Source organism: Sander vitreus, chromosome 15, assembly GCF_031162955.1.
Source record: "Sander vitreus isolate 19-12246 chromosome 15, sanVit1, whole genome shotgun sequence".
Classification (NCBI taxonomy): Eukaryota; Metazoa; Chordata; class Actinopteri; order Perciformes; family Percidae; genus Sander; species Sander vitreus.
Genome location: NC_135869.1, coordinates 23,231,691 through 23,254,668, shown reverse-complemented (window position 1 = coordinate 23,254,668; position 22,978 = coordinate 23,231,691). Strand labels below are relative to the sequence as shown.

Below are 22,978 nucleotides of genomic sequence, written 5' to 3'. Positions count from 1 at the left end.
TGTACGTGCGCATGAATTACAATGGTGGCAAGGAACAATGTAACCTTTTGCCTTCGTGGATAGCGTCATGCACTTTAAATTTTTGTATGAGAACGCCGTGCGAGTGTGCTTCTCACCGTCTCCGATGATGGCCAGGATAGCCAGATCCACCTGTCGTTTCCAATAGGAGCCTTTCTGTAGAGCAATGCCGTAACCGGTGGTAGCGAAGATGTACCTGAACACAAGCATATCCAAACGCACACACACGCATACACAAACACACAAAAAACATACTTTAACCTTTAAACAAACATCATTACCTTTATTCCTCTAAAGCGGGGGTCTTCAACGTTTTTTTAGCCAAGGACCCCTTAACTGAAAGAGAGATGGAGCAGGGACCCCCTACTACATATTTTGTATAAAATGAAGTTGCATATTAAACTGGTCCTACAATAACATGTAGGGCAGCCTAAAGCCATTATACATACCGTTTTAGTGCATAGAATACTAAGCTATTAAAATAATATTTGTTGGCATGATTTTATGAATAATGTTTTAATATTAAGCATGCATGTGGCACAGTGAATCCTTGGCATTAACTGTATCTGTGGATGAGCTTAGTGACTACCTTACCTGTAGGCCAGTAAGCCTATGATCAATGTTTTTTTTTTTTTTTTTTTTTTAACAAATAGGCTGATTTATATTTGCTATTATGTTGAAATCATGTTAAGACATTTTAAATTTAGAAAAAAACAAACCCCCCCTTGTTGAATATCTCAGCTCTATATGGTGTCACTGGGATTAAACCTGGAATTTAGGTCACAGATATGCAATCAAAATGACTAAAATGAAATGTTTTGGTTGGGCCCAAAGAAAAGCAGTCTTAGCGTCTGCCTTCAGGTCTATCTTATAACAATACTGCCCCATATGTACATCGAAACGTGGTTGGCCGCTTTAATCATCCCTCCGCTCCATACTGGCCTTGAAGAGGTCCCTTCTTAAAGCAATTTTAGTGTTCAGCTGATTTAAAATTGGATCTCTTTGCTGCCAGTGTAGAGAAGAGGAAGCATGGACAATGACCAATAATACATACAATGTACATACGGGCAGGTGAGTGTTGTTTTAAAACTTAAAACGTATATGTACCTGCCCATTAAATAATCGACATACTATAATTAAAATCATTATAAACATCATATATATTATGAAAGTGTTATGTATGTATGCTGCCTATTCTTTCTCAAAATTTTATAAAAATGAAATGTTGTGGTCATTAAATATGCTAATATGAATTCAATATTTAACATGTTCAATGAATTTGAATTGCAGTCAACCTGCACTCTGGCAATACCCTCCGTAAAATGCAGATTTGTTGTTTTTTCTTTAGTTATTTTGTACAGATTAACGTCAATGTCAATTTTATTTGTATGGCACCTTACACTACACGTAAACCCAAAGTGGATTAAACAAGCGAGATACAACGGATGAATTAGTGCCCTTTAGATGAGCTGGTAAACACATTTTGTTACCTTTGGACAGAGGCAGGCTAGCTGTTTCCCCCTTTTTTCAGTCTTTGTGCTAAGCTAAGTTAGCCGGCTGCTGGTGGTAGCTTCATACTTACTGTATTAAAACGAGGGTGGTCAATCTTCTCATCTAACTCTCAGCAAGAAAGCGATTAACCATATTTCCCAAAATGTCGAACTTTTACTTTATATGTGTGAAGGCACAGAACTTAAAAAAATAAGCAATTTCAGAATCACTGTGGCTTTTATTTACATGTATCTGTGCATTGCAACCACAAACAAACCCTTTCCACAACTTTCCACAATGGTTTGGACCAAAGAATGGCAGGATCAGACCATGAAGTGAAGACAATCCACACTTAAAGTGTCTTTAGAATTAAAGCTGTGGTTACCCGCTGCCAATGGTCACCAGCTTACATCCCTCATCTCTGCCGGCCATGTAGTTCAACACTGCAGCATCATAGATGAAGGCATCCAGTTTCCTGCAAAAGAGGAGAAAAAAGAACAGAGGAAAGAGACAGAAGAAAACAGACAGAGGGAGGGGATGAAGATGCATGAGGGGTTTGAATTGTTTTTTTGTTTTTTTAAAGAGAGTGAGTAAGAAGTGCACAGAAGGGGACCGCAAGCAGAAGAGGGGCTTATTTTTCAGAATGTGTTGTTTGCTGATCAATTCTAAAGTGTTAAATCATCTCCAATAGGACTGCTATCCAAGCGTAACCAAACACATAGAGGGCACAGTTGGGAGTGGCTGCGGTTCAATACAGCATGCTTCACTGATGATAGGACCTGGGAGGCAAATGGACGACCTAAACAAACTTTAGACAGACACAAACATTTACACTCTCTCTCTCTCTCTCTCTCTCTCTCTATATATATATATATATATATATATATATTTTAGGGCTGTCAGCATTAACGCGTTAATCGCGATGCAATTAAGGGTCGAGCATAACGCGTTCATTTTTTTTAATCGTATTAATCGCATGCCGCCATTTATTAATTTATTTCCACTTCACTCGGCTTTGCGTCGTGCCTGTCCTACTATTTTGCCGTACTTCCTCGTAACACATCCTGCTGCTGCAGGAATAGCAACGCAGATTTCGGTGCCTCATTCTGGTGCCACTGATATGCCTGCACTTCTCTCTGATGCTCTGAAACAGACGTTACAGGCAACAGAAACATCGCTGCACGTGACGCTAGTTAACACTATACTCAACAGCGGCTAACGTTAGCCTACCGCTAGCTAGTAGCTGGATTAAACACGGTTACAATGCTGACAGCTAACGCTAAACGGTGTAAAGTTTGTCTGTATTTCACTGTAGATGATTCCAATACCGGGATGTAACAATCTGCAGCTGCTGTTGTCGGAAAAACACAGATCAGTTCAATGAAACTAGTAATTTACAGCCTCGTGGTGCATTCAAAGTTGTTGTTAAATGCCCTTTTCCCATCTGGTCGTTGTTTTTGTCATTCAACAGCTATTTACTAGTGAAATAAGTTATTGTTATAGTGATTACATTATTATTAAATCATTTCATTTTGATGATATGGCCTTAGCAATAAACAAGCCGTTCTTTAATGTCGCCAACTGTTTAGTACCCTTCTTTTTTTTTACTTTCTTAAAAAGTATCGGTTCAGGCACCGGTACCGTTTTAAAAGTACCGCTTTAGCACCGGTATCCAAACCAACCAATACCCAACCCTAATATTGACTCTAGATTCAAATGTGTGACTAGATTAAATATATAATAAACAAATACAAATCTTAAAATCAAGTTCATAAAGTCATTTTCTTTGCATTCATTTGATTCCCAATCAATATACACTGGTAAGAATTGCTTTCTGTTGTTAATATGTACTTAAAAACAGTTCTGAACTGCTAAATAATAGAATTTTAATCGTGATAAAACATGCGATTAATTGTGATTAATTATAGAAATTCAACGATTAATCGCGATTAAGAAAATGTAATCGTTTGACAGCCCTAATATATATATATATATATATATATATATATATATATATATATATATATATCTGTCCACACAGACAAATACACATAAATAAGCAGGTTGCGTGAAATGTATAAACAAAGAGATGCCAGACTCAGACTGACATTTTCAATGTAACTGATGCCATTACTAACCGCTGCTCTCTCACTCTCTCTGTGCCGGTTCACACCCACACACACCCACACACACACACCCACACACCCACACACACACCCACACACACACACACACACCCACACACACACACACACACACACACACACACACACACACACACACACACACACACACACACAGAGCCCTGCTAATAGTGCAGTGACTGGCTGGCATTTCCTGAATGTCAGATCCAGCCCTCTAACGGAGGCTCACAGCCGATAGTTCAGCTGTGTAATTAGCTTAACCCAGCACTGGCTCCTCATGCAGGCTGTGTGTTCAAACATGTAGGAAACTGTGTGTGTATGTGTACACTTCAGAATGGCTGCACACTGGTAAGCATGGATGTGTGAGTGCATGTTTTTAGACGCCAGCCAGACATATTGTGGCTCTAATGGCTTGGAGAGGGATTCAACCATCACAATATGTCACACCTTCATTTGGGAGGAATAAAATGTAGCAGCAGAGATTTTCTTGCCACTTTCTATCTATACCTTTAAACATAATTTTGAAATTACCATTTAGTGTGATTCTGAATCGTATTTTACACAACTACAGGGAAACTCTGCAGCGCAGTACTGTACATAGGCTTGTCAGTTGAGCTCCTGTACAAATAGCATCTGGACCCCAAAGAAAACATTTTAACAGAACTACATTCGAAAGCCTAATTAAAAATGACTGCACAAATTGTCAAATGTTTTCTTGGTATACCTGTTTACACACATAAACTTTTTGATGGAATCACAATTTCAAACCCTAAACACCCCAAGTTTCAAAACATGCAAGGCTGTCTTCAGATTGACAACAGCACTACATCATAAAAGCTCAAGGGGCCGCAATCGTGTGGCTACCAGAGAGAAAATGAAATACAAACAGTTCAGGTTGAAGGCTCAAGAGAAGCCAAGAATCTTCACGTTGAATCTCTGGAAACACTGGAAAGTTACCACAATAGTAATAACTCCTTTGCTCCTCTGTATCTGTATTTGCATGTTAGAGTCAAGATCATCCTACATCATGATATTCTACCTGCCGTGTGCTTTTGCATGTATGTGACTTGTCAATGGAGTGTGAAGCTTTTTTTGCCAAACAACCCTGCACTTTTGCCAGTGCCCTTTGAATGAAGCTACATGTCTCTATCAGCTTTCGTGTGAGAGCTGATAGAGACAAACAAATATAAATGCAGTAAGAACAAATCAATAGTCATTCATTTAGTATATTTGTATTTGTAAAATTAGCTGGTACTGTGAGTAATTAAAAAAAAAAAAAAAAATGTAATCAAATCAATTCAACTCCCTGGTGCATAGTTTTGGTTCTTGTGGCTGAAACAGATTTTGCGTGTAAAGCCTGTCAGCATTATGTGTGATCAGAGCTAATCCAGCCATCGAGCCTTAAACAGCTGAGCGCTGCAGTGTTGCTCATCTGCTAATACCACAGAATAGAATTATCAATGAGGGTATTACTGGCTGCACACACCTGCAGCTAGCTCTGTCTACATCTGATACAGATGAGCGTGTCTTTATTTTTTATTAAGCATTGTGCTTGTGCTTGTTTTCATGTCGTATTAGTTTACCAAAGTATGCATATTTGTGTGTGTGTATTTCTGAAGTAGAAATTTATATTAACTTAATTAATTCTGCAAGGGAAATTACATTTTTTTTCACTCAGAGCATACATGGCACACAGGCATGAAATACACACATGCACACATGCTCAGGACCTATACATGCACAAAAGGAGAGATGTCAGAGGGAGGGGGCTGCGGCTGACAATGGACAGGCTCCCCGGGCAGTTGTTGGTTTGGTGTCTTGCTCAAGGAGGTGAACTGGCACCTCTCCGGCTACCAGGCCACAGTCTGACTTTTGGCACGTACAGGGACTGGAACCGGTTCCCAACCCAACTCCCCTACAGACTGAGCTACTGCCGCCCCTAGTGCGTGTGTGTGTGTGTGTGTGTGTGTGTGTGTGCGTGTGCGCGTGTGCTTACCTCTGTGCTGTATGTTAATACAACAACACAGGCGAGGGTATTATAAATGCGGCAGTGGTTTAACCTGTCTTTACGTGTTTTCATCCAGTTTACTTATGACTTATGAATGAGCTGAAAGACATATCTGCATGGAAATCATGGATCAAGAACAACATCCTCATATATATAATCCTCTCTCTCCTTGTGAGGCAGCCCATCCTTCGAGCTGAGAACTCTAATTGGACACTACCCGATAGCCATTAACCAATCAGAAATAACTTCTTGTCATATCACCTCATCAACCTTTTGTCCTTTACCGGGTCCTTTCCACCATTTCTTTCTCTTTCTCCCTGCCATCTCTCCATTCCTTAATGTCCCTTTCCCCCATCCTTTCCATTCCCCTTCCTCGGTCTCACTTCCCATTCCCCTCTTTATTCTTACCCTCAATTTCCCCTTTTTTCCATTTCCCTCCATTTTTCATTCCATTACTGCTTTCTTCTTCTCTAGTCACTTGGCCCTTTCCCCCCTGCCCTCGACACTTCCTTCATTTCCTCCAATCAAGCATTTTGCCCTTGGCCTCCTACCCCACCCCCTATCCTCTTATTCCCATGTGATGGTGTGATGAGAGTCACCCCTCTGCCTTTGCTCCTCCCTTTCCTTTTCACAGCTTTTACCTTCACTTTTCTATCCATCCAAAGCCAAATGTCTCCACTCTTATAATCCATCCTTGGTTAGCTTTGTCAGCCCCACTCCCTCTTTTATTTATACACACACAATATGGACATATATTGACGACAAAAGATCTAAGAGCACAAAACAAATTGTTTGCGCTACTCAGTCTGCAAGTCAACATTTGAGAGAGCACAGGCACAGATTTGTAAGAGTAGAATTAGATTTGAGAGTGCAATCCCAATCATGCACAGTCTCATTTCTTTCCAACTGTTTTAGCAACTTCTGAGCTGCAACAGGACACACACTGAAAATAAGGGCCGATTGGAAACTACTTAAAGGGACAACATGTGATTTACATATTTTATGTTTGAAAGTTAGATCATTTGCCAACAAATTGAAGTGATTTTAGCTCAAATGTAGTACACAATTCCTCTCTAGTTATTCACACGTTCAAATGATCTGTTTCTGTGTCTGTTCACGTTTCTGTGCTCCGTGGTGCACAAATCTAATTCTGCTCTTAAAAATCTGTCCCTGTGCGCTCTCAAAGCTTGACTTGCAGACTGAGTAGCGCTTGAATTTGTTTTGTGCTCTCTCAAATTTTTTTGTCATCAATATACTTCCATAGCACACCCCCACCAGTCCCATTGTAGAGACCAGTACTAAAAATAGCTCCCGCTGTTCCCAATGAGGAAGCCCATTCATCCCCAGTCTCAGAGGAGCTGTCACAGACAGACACAAACACACACACACACACGCACACACACACACACACAAATGTGAAAGCAAGCACACTCACAGACATGCAATTAAACACACATCGATGTTTAGGACACACACACACACACACACACACACACACACACACACACACACACACACAGAGTGTTGTTTTTTTAGGTTGACAAGTGAATATTTTCACAGAAAGTGAAAATAGTATTTGATCGCGGATTAGTAAAGGAATGCGCTTACTCACAATCATGCATACACAGTGTTCCCTTACCCCGTTTTGAGGCTGACAAGTGCGTCCACGACTCCGGTTTGATGATATTTTACCATGTACTGGTGCATAGCGGGGTAGTTCTTCCTGATGTTCCTCTCTGTGGATCCGTTTGGAACCGTCCCGAAACGGAATGGAGGCGAGTATGCGTACGGGTTCTGAAACTGTGGTGGAGGAAAGATGGAGAGGAAATAAGGAGAGAGGAACAAGTAAAAGATAAACATAGAGAGAATCAGTGTGTGAATACGGTGTAAGTGTGTGTGTCTAACTGTGTATATGTGGGGGTGGGTGCAAGCAGTATATGTATAGGTCATACCAATTGATACCTATAGAAAATATATCAGTCACAGTGAAGCGATGGACTTTCCTGTGATTGTCTAAACTCTTGATTAGTTGCATTAACTTGATTTGAAAAGGACCCCATTTTGGTTAAAAAGGGCTTAGTCTGAGAAGTAGAAATTCCACGTATAGTATGAATGTCCACCCTGTGACCCACACCAATGTTGCTGCTGTAAATAAACAGTACTATGCAAACTGTTGCCAACTATAAACTAGTTTTAAAATGTGCAGAGGTTTACTTACAAGCTATGAAGTGGCCACAAATTGGATTTGAATCAAACACACTGTGTCACAATGGTGCTGATGCATACCGTATATTGTGTACAATATTGATATATATATATAAAGTGATATAAACACAGATTTGAAAGGCAGCAGCTACACTGACGTTGCTGACTGACGTCAGCACAGAGTTAAAGAAAATCACCATTCAACAGTTCTAATGTCGAAATAAGTGTGGTGATATTTGTGCCCCATATGTGTGTGAACAGATGCTGCATAACTGTGCACAACAACACTTGCTTATTAGCATCTTTACATTTATGACCACCTAAACTACAGTGCCTGTAGTTTGTCTCTGTCTGATGAGTCCTGTAAACACAACTGATGCCGTTGAACTTTCTAATATATTTATATATCTAATATATTTGATCAAACTTCACAGACGGAGCTAGGTTATGCAGTTTCTCTATATTGCCCCAGTTAAATACTGGGAATCCAAATACGTCATTCTTGAGATTACAGTGTAAAAAAATCAGTAACTAAAATATGTTTGTCTTATTCATTTCAGTTGACAATGTACAACATAAATGTTGCCTTTACTAGATCTTCAGTTGAGAGGCCACTTTTTTCCTCTCTCTCTTTTCTTCTACAGAATTTATTTTCCTTTTTTTTTTAAACCCTAGTCCGTGTACAGGTCAAGGGTTTTGTAGTAGTGTGCTTGTCGCTCCTGTAACAACCTACCCTCAAGCAGTGCAGTAACAAGCTGCCCTCAGTGGCAGAAACAGACAAACCCTATCAATTAAAAGTGGGTATTATGAGCTTTACTCCACACAGTTTGAGTTTGTTTGTGTGTCGTAGTACTGAGCAGTGGTTTTATAACATATTATTAAAAGAGTTCTGTAAAGTAATATTCTATGGCATTCCTACATGTCTGTTTTGCTTTAATTTTACATACAGTATTCACCCAACACATAGTGACTCAACCTATAGGCGGAGCATGACATATTTTATTTGCATATTATAAGCACTGGTGTTCTATTCAACATCTAAACATGTATGTCCAATTGTTGAATTGTTCATGTGAACTAGTTACATCATACATGTATCTGCATTATATATATATATATATATATATATGTAAATATTTACGCATACTGTATCTGTCTGCACACATGTTCATCTCTATTGTATAATCAGGTCAGGGTGAGGGCGTGTTCATAAGTCTGCTGTGCATGAACTAGTGGTGACGTCACGCAGTGTGTGTGTGTGTGTTTGTGTGTGTGTGTATGTGTCAGCATCATAAGCAATAGCCCTGAGGAAACGCTCTCTCCTCACGCAGTCCTCTCTCTCTTTCCTCATCCTTCTCCCCTTTGCGGCTTTTTTAAGGTGGAGCAGAAGCTTTCCTGTCAGAAGAGGGCACATATGACACGGGGGACTGGGGAAATTCATATTGGGACAGAGCTCTTCTCTTGCTGGATAATATAAGATAATATAAAATCTTTTGTTCACAGCAGACATTTTGACTTGTCATAGCAGGAAAAGCAAAGGTGAAATTGATAACGTTAACGATGGCTTAGTTCCATTAAGTGTCCCTGTCAGCTATTCCAGTGAGCCAGCATGCACAATACCAGGGCCTCAGTGGAATGCAGCCATCATCATTATCTCTATTAAACACACCTGATTTCCCTACTATAACATATCAAAACGTATGCTGTAATAAAAAAAAAGGGCTTTTGAGAATTGCACCAGCTGCTGCTAATGAAAGCTTGATGAGAAAATGAAAGAGCAGGGGATCTGTGTTTCAGACAGTGGAGATAAGAGTACGCAATGCCCTGCTACAGGGCCATGACTGACAGCAATGCCCTCTAGATAGTGAGATTTTGTTAACAGGTGATTGAAATCAGCTCCTAACCTTTGCTACCTCGAGATCCTGTTTTTTACGTGATTTTGTTGTACTTTTAGGTTCAATTTTTAAGAGCATAGAGGGGATGTTTTGATGTATTAAATACAAAGATCCATTATAGTATATACTTTTAATACATTTTTTATATATTTAAAAAGGGATTTCTCTCACAATCTCATGTGGTGGTCAAGTGACCCTACATGGGATCCTAATGCTATTCTGTATATTACCTCAGCTCGCCCAGACTGTGTATTCATCTGTCCTCTGTCCCATATGTCTTTTATTGCTCCTCTTCGTTCTTCGTTCTGCTCCTCTGCTGTTACCCTCTCTTTTTTATTAGGGAAGTTCTGCTGTTATATAGCAAAGGACTGCCTTTTTTTGTATGTGTGTCTATATTATGTGTGCAAGTGTGTGTAAGTGTGTGTGTGTGTGTGTGTATTGTGGTCTCTCGACTCTAGATTTCAATGCTCCTGTTTGCCTGTCCATCTCCGTCACATGCCACTGTGTTTTTCTACATGTGCGCTGTATCTCTCTTTTTACCACAACTTTCTGTTGCTTAAGTTTGATTTTTCTTCTCAAACTTTGAAGCTGCTCTGCGAATCTCAAAGCAGTTTAAGAGCGGGTCTTTCAAAATCAGTCCTGATATTGGTCCATGTGGTGGGCAACAATGGGTTTTTTCAACACGTTTGTATGTGTTCAGAGAGGCGTCTCTGCTCTCAAGGGCAGCTGTATCCAAAAGCGATTGTCATTGATTCCATGTCATTTTGGCGCATCGATCACACTACAGATAGAAGATGCATTTACCACTTTAGGCTCACCTCTATGTCACACTACAGGGAAAGTGTATAACTTAAAGAAACTGTACTGTAAATAGATGGCTAAACTAGTATAACAACATGATACTGGTGCCTAAACGAGCAGTTAAAAGCATTTCATTAGTGGTTAAAAAGTGGTCTAAATGTTTTTTTCAGATTCATATTCATATATTATATTATACCTATATATTATATCATATACAATCATATATATCATATTCATATATTATACTAAATATTATTTTCAGGAATCTTTGCACACGTTCGGAATAAAATTTTAGAAAACGTAATGATGTTATATCTAAACCAGCCCTCAAAAGTTCATAAAATATCAGTAAATATCCATATCATTAGATATAAGAGATTGTTTTTCTTTTAGATCTCTTCTAAACTGATGCATGTGGCCAGTTCCAAAACCTGGTTACTGCTGCCCCAACCCAGCACTTGCTGAAATTTGAATTTTTAAATTGTGTGGGCTAAAAACCTGCTCTACTATCAGCTGTTGAGAAACGAGAACAGGATGTCCTCTTTAGCAAGACGGGACAAATAGGCCAGTGCTGTAAAGACAAATCGCTGGTGGTTATAGAGCCTAAAATGCTACAGACCTGTTAACTGACTGCCCTCCACTTGCACATAAGATGACCTGCTTGGGAGACATGTTGCCAACAGCTCACTATACATTATTTACTCCCTCTTCATAAAAGATTTACAAAAAAAAACAGCTCTTCCTGCCATCACAAGCTTAAAAAATATTGCAGCTTCGTCAATGTTATTAGCACACTAACACAAAGATGCCATACATTTTTTAAATGAATGATGGTGCTGTATGGTCACAAGGTATTTTTTGTCATTTATTTTTTCTTCCAGCTGGCCTGGACCCCCCCTATGTATGAGTGCTGTGGTCCATGTTGTCTGTATATATGTCTGAAATTGTGTTCATTGTCATTTTCCTGTCGTTTGTTGCTAAACATGCCATGTGAGTTTGTGTGTGAACCTCTTATTTTAGATAACAGTGGGTGAATGTGCTCTGTGTCTTCTGACATTTTTAGACTCAAGAATCACAGCTAAAACCACTGCGACATATAGTATTTTTGTTTGCAAGTGCTGACAAATTACGATAAAAGGACCTTTGACATATTTACTGGCATTTTGTTTCATTGTACATCTCCACATGTGGCAAACAAAGTTGTTGTATTTCCCCTTGCAAGTCCTAGTTTGCACAGGCAAGTACCAACAACGGGCCTACATTAAGCAAACTCTCTATGTCACAGAATAAACGTTAGCATTAAGTGATATGAAAAGGTTGCTCAGCCTGATTCAAGACCTCTGAATCGCCACCCACATCACAGATTTTCTCGGCAATTCCAACATTGTGTGGTGATGGGGTGTCTGTGGCTTAGTTTCTACATCTGGTTAGTCATTAATCGCAAAGGTTGGAGGTTCCACAAGCTCTCCCAAAGTGTCCTTAAGCAAGATGCTTAACCCCACTTGTATGCGCTGGGAAAAATGAAAGCTTTGCTTTGGACAAAAGTGTCCATGGAATGTAAGCAGAAATATTCAAATACACCATTTTACTTAAGGAGAAAATAATACATTTATATTGCATGAGAAAAACTGCATGGTTTTGCCGCAAACTACATGTGATTAGCATAAAATGGGCATGTCTGTAAAAGGGTAGTCTCACTTTGTCTCAATTTACCCTGTAGAGATCTGAGGAGCAGTTAACCATAGTCCTCTTGAATCCACAGGAGTTTAGAATTCCAACACAAAGAAAATGGACAGAAATTTCCTGCGGCACTGGAGCAATCCCAGAAGTGGAACGTCAAGGATAAAGACTAGTAAAAGAAAGACTCGTGGGTACCCATAAAACCCAAATTTTTTTATAGATATCGTGGGGTGAGAGGTCAAGGGACCCCTTCGAAAATGGCCATGCCAGTGTTTCCCTCACCAAAATAGCGTAACTTTGAGAGTGTTATTTGCCCTTTCTGGCAAGCTAGACATGTCATGGTTGACAACATGGATGCCTTAGGTTATCTACTTTCATACAGTATAATAGCAATATCTCCACTCTAGCTGTAGAACCCAGCCCACCACAGCCTCTTAGGCCTCCTGCACACTGGCTGCGTGGCGTGAGCGTGGCGTTTCTGTTGCGTGTCCGTTGCGTGGTGGCTGCGTGGCGTTTTCTATCTGTACGGATCCATTTTTGCGACACAACTGAAACATGGTGTTGCCACGTCATACATCCATGGTTGATGCTCCACGCCCCTGACCAGCAACTAATTGGACAAACGTGTCACATGGGTCTGGTTGCTCGAGAATTTCAAGCCACTGTCATGGCTCAGAAGGAATACAATTTCATATATTACGAAAATAGTTCATCGAAACGTGTTTCTGAAAACATTTTAAGTGAGAAATAGGCCATACAGTTGCTGAATCTGTCTTCATTTCAGATCGACAAAGGTTAGTTTGAAAGATTGTCGTCTACGTCTACTGGATAGTCGCGTCGCGTTCAACGGATTCATTTGCATAAAGATTGGCATCGGCCAGCTTTTTGACGAGCAGCATTTTTTCAAATGCAGCGCCGCCTTCCCGGAATGCTTTGCGTGCACGTTGAAGTCGCATGACGTCACCCATAGGAATAGAGTGGAGCGCGGCGCGAAAGAAGCGTCGCACGGACAAATGGAAGACCACTGTATGTCTTTGCACACCAGAAACGTGTCTGACGCGGCGCTGCTGCTGCTAGCCTTGTCTGTACACATGTATGTTTCCCATTGATAAAATGAAATGTTAAACATAAATATATACTTATTTGATTACAGCAAAGACAACGTCGGCAGTATAGACGGCAAAATAGGCTACAGAATATTTCGTTCTGTATTGACAGGTGCAATATCCAATCAATATCAATGAAAATTGATAATTATTTATTATAATTTTTTTTTATTACATTTATATCTGCATTTATGTCAAAACCTAGAGACTTTCAAACATCAAAATGTCATTTATTAAATGTATTTGTGTCAAAATGACATAAACGTCTTTTCGTACACGCATTTTCGACGCGGCTCGAGCCGCGTCTGAGACGTGCGTGTCACACAGGCAGTGTGCAAGCTCTAACCTGTTAACATGGAAGCCGAAATAAAAACGGACACGCCACGCAGCTGACACGCTCACGCCACGCAGCCAGTCTGCAGGAGGCCTTAAACACAGTAATGTCGGCCGGTAGCGTTGCGGGTCTCATAGGGCAGTTTTAAGTATAATTCACTGACAGGCATCCCGATGGGGGGCTTCCTCCATCATTTTGCTGGTCACACATAGCATTGTCCAGCCTCGCTCAGCATATCTTTCTGAATAGCCATTTGCCCTTTTTGTCTGCTTCCTTTCTTCCCTAACCCTCTCTGTCTTCCCGAATCCCCTTGACTTCCTCCCCCCTCGCGCCATTCCTTTCTCCCTTCCTCAGCCGTCAACTTGGCCCATATCTGTCCGCCTGTTGTCTTGTACCATCTTGTGTGTATTGGCCTCTCGCTATTCCTCAGTCACCCTCCTGCCAGTTTCTGTACCCCTTCTTCCATCCCTCCCCCCCTCTCTCCTTCTGTTTGTTGTCAAAGCCCTCTACATCAGTCTCAAATGCTCTCTCCTTGGAAGCATCTCCCCCATACCTCTCTCTCCTCAGGAACTCTCTACCCTTTTGTCTTGCTTTTCTGTTCGATATCTCTACATTTAGTCTGACCTTTTCCTTTCATTTTTCAGCCTGTCACCCTCCTCCTGCATGGCCACCTTTTCTACTTTCTTATATACTTATATTTCAGTGTGTATTATTATTATTTGAACCACACAGTGACAACAGTGGTATGACAACCAATGCCTATATTCAAGGAAGAGATTTGGATTTTAAATCTAAACCTTTATCTACAAAAGTCCATGCTGAAGAAGTAGAAGAACACTCTTTCTATACATGGTATGAAATTAGGCTAATTTTAGTATAGGAGAACCACATTTTGGAAGAATTTAACACCAGAAATGTGAACATGTGAACATTTCTCCTTGTCCGATACATACAACAGAGGGTATTGTACAGATTGTAAAGCCCTCTGAGGCAAATATGGTGATTTGTGACATTGGGCTATATAAATAAAGTTGACTTGGCTTGACTTGGATACAAATGTGTAAGTAATTCCTTTTTGTTTATGGACTTTAATGGATTTTCTGCACTTCCTATACAATGCCAGATGTTACCAGCAAATATTGTAATTACATGTAGAGGGCACTTGAACTGCTATATGAAATGTCATGCATACACTGCAGCATTTGTTACATGACACATTTACTCTTCTTACTACTGTTGCAGCAAATACATCTCTGTACCGCTTGGTTTCTAAACACTAAAAAGCGTGTCCAATTTTACTGACAAGTTTGCAACTTCTGAAAAAGTATGCACAACAAGTAGTATTTATTACTGTTACTGTTGTAGTGTTTAGGGAGTGCAGAAAGGTTGGAATAAATTTGTAACAAAATTGTGTATTAAGCAATATGACTTTGTTATCTTATTATCATTTTTTACCCTCTGGATTTTGAAAAAAGCGGGACTACAAAAAAAGCATGCCAACATATAACATACCCAATGTAAGTGTGGGTGGGCTATAACTTACAAAACTAACTTCATTACTGACAAACAACCCCCCATTAAAGCAACACTAGGTAACTTTTCCCGCTTTGGTCCCCCTACAGGTTGGAAGCGGAATTGTCCATTACATTACATTGTCCAGTTCATTCGAACTGCAGATCCACTACCCGATCTGGCAAACTTGCATAACGTAATGTAATGGACAATTCCGCTTCCAACCTGTAGGGGGACCAAAGCGGGAAAAGTTACCTAGTGTTGCTTTAACAAACTACTTCCCATTTTTTGTCCATTACCTTGTTGTCGGAAAGCCCGGTGACTTGATCAACAAACTCCTCCTGGATCATGAAGGCAGCCAGGTTGGCAGTGTAGGAGGCCAGGAAGATGACAGCGAAGAAGGCCCACACAGACACTATGAACTTACTGGTAGTTCCTTTAGGGTTCTGCACTGGCACAGAATTGTTGAAGACCAGACCCCACAGCAGCCACACAGCCTTGCCCATGGTGAAGGAAGGGCCATGAGGGTCTGAATGAAGGGGAAAGATTAGGAAAAAGAGAGAAAAATGGTTTAGAGGAAGATGAGAACATACCAATTTTATAGATAAGAATACTGCCTTGTGTGTGTGATAATGTGCATGCGCACCTCTTCCCTGCGCCAGGTTTCTGTTAAAGCCAAGAGGACTGATGTATTCAAACATGAAGACAGCCATTGCAGTCACCAGTAGGAGCATCACAAACATCATCACCCACACTGATGCACTGAATGGCTCTGAGAGAAAGGAAGAAAGGAATAAGAGGACAGGGATTAACTAATAGCACATGTTAGAATACATTTATACATGAGAGTAGAGGAAAGAACTGCACGGACAACAAGCTGACTACTGCATGTTCACAGAGCTCCAGCATACCCTCACACACACACACACACACACACTTGCATATACACAGGCACACCTCCTATTTGACAGTGTGGAGGCGCACAGTATAGGAAGGCCTGGTGTCAGCACTCCTGTCCTCCCTCTGAGCTCACAACACTACTGCAGAGATTAAACTCTAATGTATGGGAGAGCACTGCTGGCACTATATGTGTGTGTGTGTGTGTGTGTGTGTGTGTGTGTGTGTGTGTGTGTGTGTGTGTGTGTGTGTGCGCGTGCGCGTGTTTGGCAAGCAGCCATTATAGGGTATTCCTGCTAAGCCCTTATAATTGCCACTTTCACAGCAGTAACTGCATGCTGCATACATGTCAGTGTGCGTGCCTGAGTGCGTGCGTGCGTGCGTGCGTGCGTGCGTGCGTGTTTCTCTCTGCTTTTATGAAATTGTGCTGGCTAGTTTTTGTCTGTGCTTGTGTCTGTCTTTGAGTGTGTGGCTTCATGTATGTATGTAAGTGTGTGTGTGTGTGTGTGTGTGTGTGTGTGTGTGTGTGTGTGTGTGTACGTGCGTGTGTGCATTAAGCACTAAGCACTATACATAAAATGAACGTGACTGAGCAGCCATAACAGGGATATCCATGGTCACTCAAGTTAAAATCCTGCAGTTAAGTCCCTCTCAGGTAAGTGAGAGTCATTGTAGCAGGAAGCAGGAGCCGAGCCAAATCCCTCCGATGAAAGAGCAAGTATTGACAGCGGTGTAACCGAGTTGAATTGTGTTGTCAGCTCTGTATCTCAACACACACACACACACACACCAAAACAAAACACATACCATTCTACACTCACACAAACCGAAAAAGCAAACAAGACAGATATTCCTCTCCCTCTCTCCTGAGTCCAACAACACAGCAACAGTTATTCTCTGACAGTCACCTAGAAAGGCTGACGGGGAGACCGTTCCGTTGCTACGGGAGACCATGACGCTGATCCCGGTTTCCACGAACGGGACGGAGAAATCGATGACCTCAGAACGCTCCTCATTGATCGTCAGAGATCCGACGGCCATGACGGCTTTCTTATAGACCACCTTTGGAGGGCGGAGGAGAGGGAGGGCCGCAGAGTTAAAGGGAGGGAGGGAGGAAGGAAGGAAGGGAGGGAGGGAGGTATGGATGGATGGATGGATGGATGGATGGATGGATGAGGATAGGGAGTGATTAGTGATGAAGAAAGAAAGACGAGTGAGGAAAGGGAGAGAGGAAGAGATAGATGTTGAGGAGGAGAAAGATATGGACGTTAAAAAAGAGAGAAGGTAAGATTTAAATTTTGAGGAAAGGAAGATAGGTAGATGAGAGGGAGGTCAAAAAAGAGGAAGGTGAAAACAGAAGATGTAAAAAGAGCGGGTGAAATGGGAGAAAGTAGGAGAAAGGGGTATGAATAAATCATAAGTAAAAGGGAAAATAGTCAGAAGAGGGGCACAGGAAAAGAAGAAGAAGAATGTTTAATCATTGTGGAATTCATTGGTTTTCCACATGTGAAAGGCAGTCGAATGAAATAAGCAATCAATACAATCAACACAACAGCCTCCTGAATCACACTGCATGTTCAGATCCCAGTTCAGTCTTGATACTGACTGGCACTGATCCTTAGAGGTGAGCATTACATCCTAAAAACTGTGATAATAATGGAGAAAAACTAAACTAAATATAAACTCCTGTTATTGTCTTGAGTAGTCTACTAATTACATGCAATCTCTGCAAATTAACAATATCTTTCATGATAATACTTTAAAGGTCCCATGGCATGAAAAATTCACTTCATGTGGTTTTTTTAACATTAATATGAGTTCCCCCAGTCTGCCTATGGTCCCCCAGTGGCTAGAAATGGCGATAGGTGTAAACCGAGCCCTGGGTATCCTGATCTGCCTTTGAGAAAATGAAAGCTCAGATGGGCTGATCTGGAATCTGCTCGTTATGAGGTCATAAGGAGGAAGGTTACCTCCCCTTTCTCTGCTTTTCCTGCCCAGAGAATTTGGCCCTACAGACACAGAAATGGCACATCCTAAGTAAAGCTCATTGTGGGACTGGCTCTAGTGGCTGTAATTCTGCACCAAGGCTGAATTTCGGGAAAGAGACTTCAGATACAGTATTAGGGGACCACTAAAGTCTATATAAAAGAGACTTCAGATACAGTATTAGGGGACCACTAAGGTCTATATAAAAGAGACTTCAGATACAGTATTAGGGGACCACTAAGGTCTATATAAAAGAGACTTCAGATACAGTATTAGGGGACCACTAAGGCCTATATAAAAAGAGACTTCAGATACAGTATTAGGGGACCACTAAGGTCTATATAAAAGAGACTTCAGATACAGTATTAGGGGACCACTAAGGCCTATATAAAAGAGACTTCAGATACAGTATTAGGGGGACCACTAAGGTCTATATAAAAGAGACTTCAGATACAGTATTAGGGGACCACTAAGGTCTATATAAAAGAGACTTCAGATACAGTATTAGGGGACCACTAAGGCCTATATAAAAGCATCCAAAAAGCAGCATGTCATAGGACCTTTAAAAACTTTAAACTAAAATAGGTCCGAACAGCTGCCAAATCAACACAAGAGGGTGGACTTTATTGACTGCGCACAAATAAAGTTTTTAATCCCAGGCTGATGAATGCCAGATGAACTTCAACTAATGAATAAAATAATATAGACAGCAATAAAGTCTTAAAATGAACTCTGGGACTTTACCTTCAAGTTGAAGCTGGTAATTGAAGATATGCAGAATACTTGTCTGCAGGAGTAGCTAAGATTTGTTTTTTTGCCAGTTGGTGCCAAAGCCTTATAGCTGAACTCCTTTCCCCACACTGTTAAAGTTTTGCAAAGTCAACAACTAAAGCTCTTTTTTGGAACATAAGGAAAGGAATATCCCGCCATACAGACATCTGTAATTTCTTCTCAGACTTGGCTTGGATTTCAGATGTACTACAATCTAAAAGTGAAGAATGATCGTCAATACTCTTATAATGACACGCTCCTGCACTTTCTTATGGTGCCACACACAGATAACTGTGCACCGCTACTTCCTGTATATTTAAGTCATAAAAATAAACAGAGCTTAAAACTGGATACATATTATTCCCATGTGAATTACATCTGATTTTCATGATGAGCTCCATAATATAATATTATGTATATATTCTGATGTCTGCTTGCACACACATTTGGGGGCCATCTGATATTGACCTTTATTGAGCGAACAATGTTTCACAATTAGCTGAATAACAATCTCTCTCTCGCTCTCTCTCTCTCTCTCTCTCTCTCTCTCTCTCTCTCTCTGTCTCTCTCTCTCTGTCTCTCTCTCTCGTACATATACACATGAAGGTTTCTCTTACCTCTCCCACCATCCCATTCCAGACATTGTTGATCTTCTTGCCATGCTTGCCATTGGTTACCAGGTACAGGTCATAGGTGAACTTTACATACTTGGCAATCTTTTTCAGAATATCGATGCAGAAGCCCTTGCAGCACTTCTTGATGTATGTCCCACCAGCCTCTGTTGTGTTGCTGAAGAAACACAAACAAAATGCACATATCGTCAGCTGATGATTTCGCACAGCAGCTGCTTCGACCAATTATCAACTGCGGTTTAGTGTCTGTGACAGAAAACCAGAGAAATGGCACAGCATAGAAGATTTCGTGGCTGTGTTAATCCAGGTCAATGTTTTTCTTCCTGCGTCATTTCCACCTTTATAAACCATGTATGACTGAAGAACAAGCCACGGTTTGCTTCTCTTTCCATTCTACTTGGTAAACTTATATGAATGCACCAATAACTAAATATCCGCCTGGGACTTTTTCACCTTCAAGTTCAGGTCATTTTGACATCAGAAGACTTGAAAAGTATGGTCCCTCCCTCCTTCTACCTCTCAGTCTCTCTAGAGAAGGAGGTGTATGACGGCACTGCATCTGAAAGCCTTGTACCATCTGTGTCTATGAATTTGAGAGCAGGGAAGTTCAGACAATGTTCACACGCACACACACACACACACACACACACACACACACACACACACACACACACACACACAGTGTACATCAACTTTCAGCCACCTGGGACTCTCATTTAACTTTTAGATGTGTGCTAATTAGGAGAAGATAACCTCGTCCTTTAGTTTAACAGTGACATGTACACAAACTTGATGGAAAGAGAGAAAAAACAAATCCGGTCGTGACTCTGCAGTTCCCTTCAGAGCTGAAACTAAGTCACTTTGGAGGAATTCTGTAGTGTGTCGAAAAAACATAAGCCAATTCTTGCCCCAAGTGCAAACCCCTGCGTTACCCTCCCTAGTCGCCATCGATCTGTCAAACAAATGTCACCCCGAGTAGAGTGGCATCCTTTCCTGTCCTCAAACCGGAAAGGAATTCACTTTTTGTGGTCTAATAGTTTCACACAAGAGAGAGCATGTTAATTTGAAAAAGCCAGGCGCTGATCTGTCGGCAGTTGTGAATGACTTTTTGTGAACTGTTGCGAAACCACCCATGGTGATTTTCTACAGATATAACAAGATATTATCTATAGCAACTGTTTCTGTTATAGCCGAAAAAAAGCAGGAAATGGGATCTGTGTTAATAAAATCAGAAACAAGAACAACTGAGTCCAGTTTCTGGCAGGTTCAGCTGGTGGGGGCAGTGACAGAGCATATAGGCCAGAAACTGTAATAGCCGCATTCATGAACACAGTGTACCCATTTAGGCAGGCCATGATACAGTTCCGGCAGTGAGAGCATGTGATGTTATGGAGGCTGCTTGTGAAGTTGCCAGGCCAACTTGATATAGAAATGCTACAGGGCCCGAGGGGCCTCCAGAGAGGGTGGTTTGGGTATCTGTGTGACTGTGTTGTGTTGAGTGTGAGTGTGGCTTGTTCTTAGGCCTAGCCTGGATGAGTGAATTTGTGGTTCTGCATGCATGGATAGTCCTCCATCCCCCAATCCAACCCCCGTCACGACTCCTCTCACTCTGCCTCTTTACTTCCCTCCATCTATCCCTCTTTCTCCAAATGGACACTACGGATGCTTGAGAGGGAATTGCGCTGTGGGAGAGAGGAACGCGCCCAGACGCATTGGCCTGTGAGTGAGTGGACATGTGGCAAAAGAAAGTGTATATGAACTTGTGTGTTTGTATGTGTGTGTGTATATGTGTTCCTCCTTGGAGATACTTTATCCTCCGCCCTACTTCACAGTCATTCTGGATGAAAATCTCTGTTAGCCTCTTCCCTAGGACCCTATTACAGCTTAATCATCTCTGTTTGTCTGTGTATGTGTGTGTGTGTGTGTGTGTGTGTGCGTGCGTGTGTGTGTGTGTGTGTGTGTGTGTGTGTGTGTGTGTGTGTGCGTGTGCGTGTGCGTGTGCGTGCGTGTGTGTGTGCGTGTGTGCGTGTGTGTGTGTTGGTGCGGCCATATGCATATGCTTGTGTAGGAGTTATAGTCAGTAACTTTGTATGCCTGCATGTATGCAGTGGTAAGGCCGACACAAAAAATGGAGTATACATGCCAATATCACTGTGTGTCCGTAAGCGTGTGTGATTGTGTGCGTGTTACAGTGGAGAGAAATAATATTAAATTATCTACAAACCAATTACATGCTTTGATTTAGCAGCACTCAAGCTACTAAGTGACACACACACACTAAGCCACGCTCACTGTGTGTATGTATATACTTTAGAAACATAGTATAGCAAGGGGCTAGCACTATTTGGGCGTTAGACAGAAAATTGGTAAGGAAGGAAGTAAATTCCTGAGTTCAGCAGTCGCCTCCATTTTCCGGGGGAGGAAAGAAGCTGCTGCATAGATTGCACATCACACCTCTTCCCATGCTCATGAGAGAAGCGAGAGAGAGAGAAAGCAACACAGAGCAGCACAGCGACTGTGCTGAAGGAAACAGAGAATGGATGATGTCATTTTGACCACCTTCTGATTACCCAATACAATGATATAAAATGGAACTTAATTTTCTGTAATGCTTACTGTAGTCCCATTCTTACCTGTCAATCAGTGAATTAGTAGACACGTCAGTGTCATTGTGTTGGACATTAAATGAATACTTTCCCTCCAAAACAATCATTTCTATGTCAATTACAGAAACTGTGGGATCTAGAATTCTTATAGAAATCTTTTTTTTTTCTTTTTTTCTCGAATGTCCCCACGGTGAACCAAGAATACAAAAAACTGATAAAGAACTGATAAATAGGTTATCATTTCAAAAGTGATGAAACATCGCTGTGACTTTTACTGTTGAGCCACATTTTCCAAGTTGTTGCTGTTTTTCACTCTTAAAAGCAACACATGCTCCAGTCCATTGACCTGAGAATCCTCCAGTGGTCAAACCATTGGACATTGAAATGCATGCTCTTGGGGGAATTACTGGAATTGTTGGGTCTTTGTAAATTATAGAGTGTGGTCTAGACTTCTATCTATAAAGTGTCTTGAGATAACTCTTGTCATGATTTGATACTATAAATAAAACTGAATTGAATTGAAATATCAGGCGATTTGCAATGAGAGCCACAGACAGATAGCTAGATGTCAGACTTACTCTTTGATATGCTTCCTGCAGGGCACGGAGTTCCTCATGCAGGTACCAGTGAGCCTTTCTACGTCCTCCACGATAACAAAAGGTTTCTCCTCTAACGTGACGATGGACAGGTGGTTGTCATCGAGCTCGGCATCACCGAAGGAGTTGAAGCGCGGCCACACTGGGTACTTAAGTGTCAGGCTGCGGTTGTCCAGTTTCCCCATCTGAAAGCAAGGAGAAGAGGATAACACAGACAAGGTGATACATGAGTTAAGCTCAACAAGATTGTTAAATCACAAAAAAACTAGAATAGTTCAACTAATATTTTAGGCATT

At 41.1% G+C, this 22,978-nt stretch overlaps 1 protein-coding gene across 1 annotated transcript in view; it reads right to left on the bottom strand.

The window, feature by feature from the left end:
- The window catches only part of grin2aa (glutamate receptor, ionotropic, N-methyl D-aspartate 2A, a), a 134,772-nt gene that overhangs the window by 7,379 nt on the left and 104,415 nt on the right, over positions 1-22,978 (bottom strand). Inside the window, exons 5-12 of the mRNA XM_078270447.1 lie at positions 22,665-22,867; positions 19,466-19,637; positions 17,000-17,153; positions 15,841-15,966; positions 15,494-15,723; positions 7,301-7,461; positions 1,895-1,984; positions 117-214 (exon numbers count right to left, since the gene is read on the bottom strand). Coding sequence (XP_078126573.1) covers positions 117-214; positions 1,895-1,984; positions 7,301-7,461; positions 15,494-15,723; positions 15,841-15,966; positions 17,000-17,153; positions 19,466-19,637; positions 22,665-22,867 — 1,234 coding nt within the window. The remainder of the gene's footprint in view (positions 1-116; positions 215-1,894; positions 1,985-7,300; positions 7,462-15,493; positions 15,724-15,840; positions 15,967-16,999; positions 17,154-19,465; positions 19,638-22,664; positions 22,868-22,978) is intronic.